General features: G+C 38.6%; 1 protein-coding gene across 1 annotated transcript; it reads right to left on the reverse strand.

The window, feature by feature from the left end:
* Positions 1-398: 398 nt before the first annotated feature.
* LOC129720470 (zinc finger MYM-type protein 1-like) lies at positions 399-9,021 on the reverse strand. Its single transcript, XM_055671957.1, has 4 exons — positions 8,205-9,021; positions 7,639-8,100; positions 7,096-7,506; positions 399-541 (listed from the first exon to the last, which is right to left on the reverse strand). Exons 1-4 carry the CDS (start codon positions 9,019-9,021, stop codon positions 399-401), a joined length of 1,833 nt encoding a protein of 610 aa, XP_055527932.1.
* Positions 9,022-9,272: the final 251 nt, after the last annotated feature.

A 9,272-nucleotide genomic window follows, 5' to 3' on the forward strand; every position in this document is an offset into this window, starting at 1 on the left:
TCCTCAATAGTCTACCAGTACTACCATCTGCAAAAAGTACTGCTTCTCATCAATTTATTTTAAACTGCTGTACGTTACGTAGAAAGTGCTATTTTTCCCTCGCAATCATAGCTTTGAAAACAAAGATTAGCCTGTCGCTTCAAAAGCCTCCGCAAAGCGGACCAATTCATGTGTAGAAAACGTTTCTTTTATCCGACCGTACAAAACATAGCCGCTCAGGTCTGAAGAAAAAAGTAACGACAAAATTAAAACACATGCCGTTTTGCTTTGGTGAATGTTTTCCCGCTGGCACGGGCGATGATGATCATCATCAGCTCTATCAGCAAAAAGCTATGCAAAATGATGAGAGAAAAACTTGAGCGATTTCACCTGAGCGAAGAGACCAAGAGAGTGAGCCACTAGGAAAAAGCTTCGACGCGCATGACCTGGTGAGCGTAGTTTTCCGACCGCGCTTTTTCCATAACATCAACATTGCCGGCATACTTTCGGTTCGTTATCGTGTTGCTTCTGCTGTTATCACCGCCTCGCATATTGCGAGTTGCTGTGGACGCGTGCGGTATTACGTTATTAGAGGTTCTTCAAACAGAGGAGGAAATCCGGCCCATCGAAACCGGCCAGAAAATTGGCGCGTAGAGCTTTTTCACTCAGCGCTTCGCTCGTCGGCCCGAATATAGAAACAGCGCAAATGAATGGGGAGTAATTTAACCGAGAATGGTGTACCGAGTTGGCAGAACGGACCTTTTTCGTACCCTTTTTTATGGAGAACAAACATCGTTTGCCGGCATCTGTGTAAATTTAGCAAATATCAACAGTGGCGCGGTGTACGGAATGCGGAGATGCTATCTGAAAATGATTGAATGCATCGAAGCTTGAGGTGCGACAGAGTATTTGAATAATACGAGCGAAAATATATGATTTTTATTCTAGAAAAGCCTTATCGTTGCGTTGTTCTTATAAAGTGTGGAATAATATTGTGGAAAAACATCACAAGATTACAACTTCAAATTTTATTTAAATTTAATTCTATCACTTATTTTTTGTGGTTCCATGAACTTCAATCACATTATTGATAAATATAATTTTTTTTAAATAATTTCATTTGATCTTCTTATTATTTTTTGATTGCATTTGATGCTTTGCTGAATGCCAAGCATTGCAAAATAAATTAAATCTACATGCACCATTAAAACTATACAAAGCTCAAAACCGTTGTACAGGTCCAAAACTTGGACAGAATACGAAATTGTTTTAGCAACATAACTGCTGGGAAATATTTTTTCACACAGATCGATTTCAAGTAGTTTCTTTCGATTTGTCAAAGTTTTTTGTATCCTGTGACTAGTATTCAGTGATTCTGTAAACCAAATTTCCAAATGTTGCTGATTGTGCTTCTTTCAGACTCGGAAAATATGGCTGGAATCGAACTCTGTGAAACCTACTGAGAATCATGTTACTGCTCAAGAATCTGCCACATCTCAATGAACTATTTCTTCACCAAAAGTGGTGCTACCTGGATTTGTCTGTCTGGATAACGTGTAGGACGTATCTTTAGCCTGATCAAATCCACGGCATGATAAAAAGTGCAACTTCTATAGAGATTATGCGCAAATAAATTGCGGAGATTACGCTAGAATTGAGCTCAAAAGTGGGAAACACCGTTCCTTTACAAGACAAGACAAGACAAGAAAACGACATCGTGGTGCCAACTGCTTTGGAGGACGTTCCTGACGCAGATTTGATACGGGTGTTTTCGTTGTTAATGAAAATGATGTCGAATTGACAGTTAAAGAGATGAAGCAATCTTTCGCTCCTGGCCCGGACGAAATTCCTGTGGCTTTTTCAAAAAGTAAAGCTCCTCTTGCCATTCTGTTCTGCTGGTTATGAGCTTGTCATAGAAGAAGACTAACAAAACGTAAAAAAACTACAGGAGCTTTGGAGTCTATCATGAACAGTTACCTCTTCTTTCAGGTGAAGAATTACATTAGTTGTTCCCAGCATGGCTTCTTTCTAGGCAGATCGGTGTCTACCAATTTACTGGAATTTTTATCACATTGCTTGGGCTCATTAGATCAACGCTTTCAAATTGATGCTTTATATACTTACTTGAAGGCAGTATTTGATCGTGTCGACCATCAGATTTTGTTAGAAAAATCACAGGAGGGTTGTGTGCAAAGCCACGACCGCAGTGTTGAAGTAGAATACTTTTACAAGAAAGATAACCCGGCTGCTTGCGTGTCAGTCATTTTGAAATCGGATTTGTTTCGTATATACGCTTGTTAAGCACAGTATCAACAAACCGTAATAAACATCAAACTACTGTGCATTCGCAGCAGCATCAAACCTCAGTTGCAATTCATTAGTGACCATTCATTCTGCTCTTCCAAAAACCTAGTATCCTTGAAAAAGGCCGATTGCTGTAATTGCAATTTCCATTCAATTATTGCATAAATGTTTCATGGTCAGATATACCCGCTGCAACTGCTACGCTATCCGAAGCCTTGCCACAGTTGTGGCCGCTATACGCTACCATTGGTATTCGCTGCCTCTGCATCAGCTGGCCCAGCTGCTATCGATGCTCAGATCCGCTGCAACTAGTGCGCTATCCATTGCTATGCCACAGCTGTGGCCGCTATCCGCTATGGTCGGTATCCACTACACTGCTACTGCTGCTGCTAAGGGATGACTGCTGTTTTCGCTGTCTAGAACTATTATGAGCGGCTTCGGCAGAATCAGGCTCTTATATAGGCCAAATAGCATATTTTCAATTGCAAGGAATATGATTCTGTCGACCGTGCTTTGGAGGCAAATATATAACGACCAATCAGAGGTCGAATTTTTCGTTTTGACAAAGCTTGACTATTTTCAATAATACAATAGTTTGAATAATAAAATTACAATTACCTTTATTTGGAAAGAATCTTAGAAGATTTACCAATCTATTGCTACAAGAACGAAGGAAATCCATCGAATACTAACCGATTTATTAGCGTTTGAAATTGGACATATTTTCCACTTTTTTCGGTTTTAGATTTTCATTTCACATCCCTATGTAGCCGAACTTACTGAGAGAAGTATTCTACTTCAAAACTGAAGCGTTTTTGGTGCCTACAATCGACTTGTTGTACGTATCTTTGTAAAAGACGGATGGCGGTAAAAACTTGGGGCATCGCAGTCAGAATGGTTATACAATCAACCAGGTGTCCCGCAAGAAAGCCTATTAGGACCATTGAACAGTGTTTTATTTTGCCGTTTTCGTGCGATTATTTAAATAGCGTTTCAAATGTTGATTATAGCTATAATGTATGTTCGGAGAAGTTTCAAGATATTCAAAAATACATCTTTAGATGGAGGAAGATGAGCGATCAATCCACCTAGAAGTGAGATAGAAAATTTACTTTTTTATCAGATTGAGATAGACGCATGGTGTCTTCGGCAAAATTTTAGGTGATCTCAAAATAATAAACTTTGCCGAAGACATCATGTTTCTGTCTCTTATATATTACGAGCAATATAAAGTTTTCTATGTAGAGGTAATGAAAATCACAATTTTCGTTATAACTTTTTTAGCAGATTTTCCTGAATTTCCAAACCTTCTACAAAGTTATCAGTCATCCCAATATACATCCCAATAACATTGTTAAATTTTATCTCCTAAAATAAAAATGTTATTCGACATATTTCGATATTTTTGAGGATACCTTCACCTCAACCATCTCAAAATTACGCAATTTCACGCACGTGGCAGTTTTATACGATGAAATAACTATCTTCAAACTTTCAATTAAAGGTACACACTTTGGTATGTAAGAGTATGTAAGCAGCCTTTTCGCCTGTTTTTCAAAGCTATTTGGTGCCAATTTTTGGATACAAAATTTCAAAAATATAACAGTTTTGATTTTCGGAGGTGGCCCTAAACGATCTTGAGCTAAACATGCATGCATGTTAAGCACCATGCGTCTATCTCAACCTGATAAAAAAGTAAATTTTCTATCTCACTTTTAGGTGGATTGATCACTCATCTTCCTCCAAAACGGCAAAATAAACACTGTACATTGGTATTTTCCTTGTTCATCAATGACGTCACACTTCTGATGTCCAGTGGCTGCCGACTTCTTCATGCCGATGGTCTTAGAATTTACCTGGTCAATCAATCCATTGATGACTGGATTACACTTTTTCAGGAAAAATACCATAAAAAAAGAACAGGTAGTAATTCATAGATTTGCCGATAAAGTTGTTTTTTTTATGCCAAATATTTCAAATATTTATGAAACATCGAGATCTGGTGTTATCTCGAAAAAAAAATCGAAAAAATCGAGCTTCTGGGACTTAGTTACGTTATATCGAGGTTGCATTATACCAAGATTACCTTGTTTCTATGCATGACTGTATTGAAAATATTTGCATCTCATTAACGATCAATCTTACAATTTTAATGTTTACGATAGCTTTGAAGTAATTGAAGATACAAACATTTTCTATTTGGGTTTTCTCTGGGCTTAAAAAGCAATTTTCGGCGCGTTCGCGCTAAATTTGAACCAGTTTCTAAAGCGGCTTTTTCTGGTCTTTATAAGGGGTTCTCAATGATTCTGAGTTGAGTTAAGGATTTCGTTCTACGTATTTTAGTGAGAGACGGGTGGCGGTTAAAACTTGGGATATCGCAGTCAAAAAGGTTTCGCAATAGGTCAGGTGTCCCACAGGGAAGCACATTAGGACCATTGTTCTTTTTGACGCTTTAATTTGGGATTATTTTTTTGTTTTAGCCTTATTTATTTCGGCTTTTTCTGGCCTTTAGAATGGGTTTTTCGGCGATCCTAAACTCATTTCTGTTTGGGCCTTTTCATGCCTTAAGAAGCACTTTTCGGCTGTTCATTGACCTTTTTAGTCTTTTCTGGCCTATTTCGGCGATTCTGAGCCCGATCATTTTCTGTTTTAGTTTTCTAGCCTTTAGGAGAACTTTTGGCAATCCGGAGCACAGTTAAGGAATGTTTTTTTTTTATTTTAATTTTTATCTTTTCTGGCTTTTTTGAAAGGGCTTTTGACGATTCTGAGCCTAATTTGGGGCTTTTCTGGCCTTTCAGAGCTCTTTTCGGCGCTTCTAAGCTCAATTTGGATTATTTTATATGTTAACTTTTCTGGCCCTTAGTAAAGGTTTTTGGCGATTCTGAGCTTCATTTGGGGCTTTCTCTGACCTTTAAAAGAGTTTTAGGCGATTCTGAGCCCTATTTGGGACCATTTTTTACGCTGGAATCATTTTCTGTTTTGGATTTTTCTGACTTCTAGAAAACTTTTTCATCGATTCCGAGCTCAATTTGTGGCCTTTTCTGGCCTTTAGGAGCTTTTTTCGGCGCTTCTCAGCCGAATTATAATTAATTTTTTGTAATTTTTTTTTCTAGTCTTTAGAAGCGGGTTCAGCGGTTTTGAACACAAATTTTGATTTTTTATGGTCTTTGGAATTGTTTTTTCGGCGATTCTGAGCCTAATTTGGAATAATTTTTTATTTTGGCATTTTCTGACCTTTAAAAGTGGTTTTCGGCGATTTTCAGCTTAATTTTAGAAGTATTTATATAATATAGCTGGATGTTCTGTGCTCAATTTAGGACCAATTCTGCGCTTTTTTTTTCTTCGCATGGACCAAACCAGAGACCGGGGTGACCAGAGACATTTGATATATTATGATATCACCCAGGTGTTTTTTGTATTCCGCACTTCATATTATTGGCAGTGTTACTGTTGAAGTAAGTGACACGCTTATCATTTGTATCCGTGCTTGTGTGGGAGATATTACCCTTCCGATTCAAGCTTACTGTTCCTCCATACCGAGTCTCTTTTCATCCTTTCCATCGCGAAATTACAATTTCCCGAAGAGAGATATCACAAATCTTTCCTTTTAAGCCAAGTTTATTCCAAGAGAGAGTTGTTATGTCAAGAGAAATGCCTGGAGATAGTTAATTATCCTCTGGTCCGTATTATTATTTTTTGTTGGGATTTGAAACACTGTGGCCATTATTTGAGTCTATTGTGGTATACCCTGTGGTCTATTGTGGTTTGATTGTGCGGATTACCCCAATCTGGTATAATTTCTATTATGAATTCAACTACCCTTCTGGGATTTTTAACTATGTTTCAGAAAGGCTTAAGAAAACCTTGAGGAAAAATTCTCTTCTACGATTGTATAGAGATACACATTCGCATAGCAAGTGTTCAGAGGTTTCAGTTTCATTGTCACAGAAGCGGCATATGTCTGTTCGACACCGCTGTAGCCGTTTTAAATGGTTCTCAGCTGGACAGTGCCCCGTGACCAGTCCAGTTAATATACTGAGTGATGCTTTGTTAAAGGTATAGTATTCTATTTGTTTTTAGTTTGTTGGGTGTCCAAGCAGTCCAATTTTTCTGTATCATAGTTTCTTCCCACCTTTTTAGTTCCATTTGTATTACACGTTTGGTACTCCACGAAACGGCTCTGGTCCTTAATTGGACACTTGAGTGTATCAGCTTTTGCGTTTTCTTTGATTTCACAGTGTTCTGGAACCCAGTACAGTTTAACCTGGTTTCTTTTGGTCAGCTGCTTCAGTAGTTCCCACAATAGTTTGGAGTAGTATGTGAATTTTTTCAGGGCTTTCAAAGCCTCTGGACTGTCTGGAAAGATGCAGATTTTCGCATACCTCTAGTCAGAGGCGACGCGTGACCAAGTGGGCCACCTGTTCAATCGACATTTGCAACATTAAAACAACAGTATTGCGATAACAGATTTTAAAAGTTTTATTTATCAACATTTATTTATATAACAAAGGAATCCTTCGGTTAACTTTTAACGCAAACTTGTCGATAATATCGTCGTAAAATAATGGCGTCAGCATCATCTCATGGAGTAAATCTTTCTCCACAGCCATCATCATAATACCAAATAATCAATTCTGCCCCGATTTAGATCGCAAATAATTTTTGATCCGTCGGAGAACCGAAAACGTTCGTTCGACGGACGCCGTTGTATTAGCAAGGTCAGTACCATTCTGGCCAGCCGAAGCGTTTCGGAGAAAGTTTGATGCAGGTTTTGTCCAAGGATAAACGAAATTAAATACAATATATTTTTGCCTCTGAACTCTTCGCGCGAGTAAAGAACGGTCAGCTCATTATACAGCTTCGCTTCATCGAATTTAGAATGGTACGAAATAAGCATTTTCAAATTCTTTGTAGGGAATGTGACATTGAATTCGGCAAATTTTTCGTGATTCAACAAAATGATGAATTTGTATTCATCTAGTTCTTTGAATCGTTTAGACATTTCGTCAATAATTTTGTCAATGATAAAGTCATATATGGGACGATAATTGATACCGTTGCTATCAGTGATCGTTTCGCCAGAAACATCAATTGCATCAATAAGCGTTCTGTAGAAATGATGCTCTGCTTTGAGCTCTTCGATGGAAGCGAGGCAAGCCTTGACGTTACGTAAACATTCTACTACGTCCAATTCTTTTGTTTGCAAAATTTGATACAGTACATCTGTATGTGCAAAAATATTAGCAAAAAGTTTGAGCAAGAATACGGTATTGAATTCAAGCATGAATGCGTGAAGACCTCTGGCTGTAGTACAAGTTTCAGCATCAAAGACACTGTCGCCAAGATAAATCTCACCTAAACATTCATTAATCGCTGCATAATTCGAATCAATTATTTTGATCATACGCGAATTATACGACCATTTGGTCTTGCAAACATTTGGTATGTGGGTCTCCATAAATTGCTTTAATGTCTCGCTGCGTTTAGGTGACTGCGAGAAAAATGCCGCGAGTGATGAGATCGTGTTGAAAAACCTTGCTGATTTCTTGTTATTTGTGCACGAGTGAAGTAGCACCAAATTAAGCACATGTGCGCGGCAGTGGATATATCCAGCTTTTGGAAACCGTTGCTTCACCAATGTTTGCACTCCAGATTTGTCCCCGGACATTACAGCAGCTCCATCATAGCTCTGAGCTACAACTTTGTCACCATCAAGACCAAAATACGCTGCTATTTCATCAACGTGTCCGGCCAACGCAGCGGCGGTTTTGTCACTGCTAACGTCTGCCAATCTAACGAGCCTTTCAACTGGTGTTCCTAAAATTTTGATGAACAAAAAAATGTTTGAGCCTCGTTGAATTAAAAAAAAATCAACTATTTGTTAACATATTTGCAAAATTTATTTTATGAATATTTCTTACCATCGGGTCGTAAGTAGCGCAGAGTACAATATAGTTGCGATAACCGAGCCGAATCTGTTGATTCATCCATCATAATGGACACGAACTCAGCATCAAGAACTTCTCTTTTAATTGTTTGCAGCATGTAGCTTTCAATGCATTCTATAAGCTCGTTCTGAATTCCTCCCGACGTTCCGCTGAAAACTTTATTATTTATAAAGTCCTGGAACGCTGGATCCCTGGCGGCGATCAACGTGCAGAGGTCTTTATAATTTCCTCTGTTCGTGGAATCGGAACATTCATAATGTCCGCGAAAGGCGAGACCGTGAGTGCCAAGGAAACAGGTGATCTCAATTAAAGTTCGCATACCCTTCCGGTTTTTCGTTACTTCTTCGTTATGCTTATTGCGGGCGATCTGCCGGCTATGGTCAAGTGCTTCGTCTATCCTCATTTGCCCGAACATCGATAAGGCAAGTGAATTGTTTATGTGATCTTTAGAGCTCGAATGCGTTTTAATTGACGCAGAAAGGTGATTCAGATCACTATATCCTTCCTTGCTCCAAACATTTTTTTCATTGGCGCTACGGGAAAGCAAACATGGCCAGCAGAAAAGTTTATTTGATTTCGCCGATCCACACAGCCATTGCTGGTCGTACGATGACACATTAAAGTTGCGGGACATAATTTTCCCCTTCAACTTATACGTGGATTTTAATTGTTCCATAGGTGGACGAGGAACCGGATGTCCAATAACTTTAATTTTTTCTTCCATGGTTCTGGCGGCAAACGGGCGCTTTAGCATTTGCTCAATAATGCAATGATCCATAACGTTGTCCATCTGGAAATCCACGCAAACAATCTCCAGTAGGTATATGGTAGTTTGTGATGATTAATTGAAATATAATATGATGAAGTAATTAAGCTTTACTCACCACGTATCGTTCCTTAAACGAGATTGAAATTTCACACAAAAAAGCAACAGAAATTTGAAAGATGGAGCAATGGTAGTCTTAGCCGTCACAAACAAATCAAAAGCAACCGTAACGTGAGCAGTCGAACATGTACTATACCGACTATACCATTCTAGTT

The sequence above is a fragment of the Wyeomyia smithii genome, chromosome 2 (assembly GCF_029784165.1).
Source record: "Wyeomyia smithii strain HCP4-BCI-WySm-NY-G18 chromosome 2, ASM2978416v1, whole genome shotgun sequence".
NCBI classification, from domain to species: Eukaryota; Metazoa; Arthropoda; class Insecta; order Diptera; family Culicidae; genus Wyeomyia; species Wyeomyia smithii.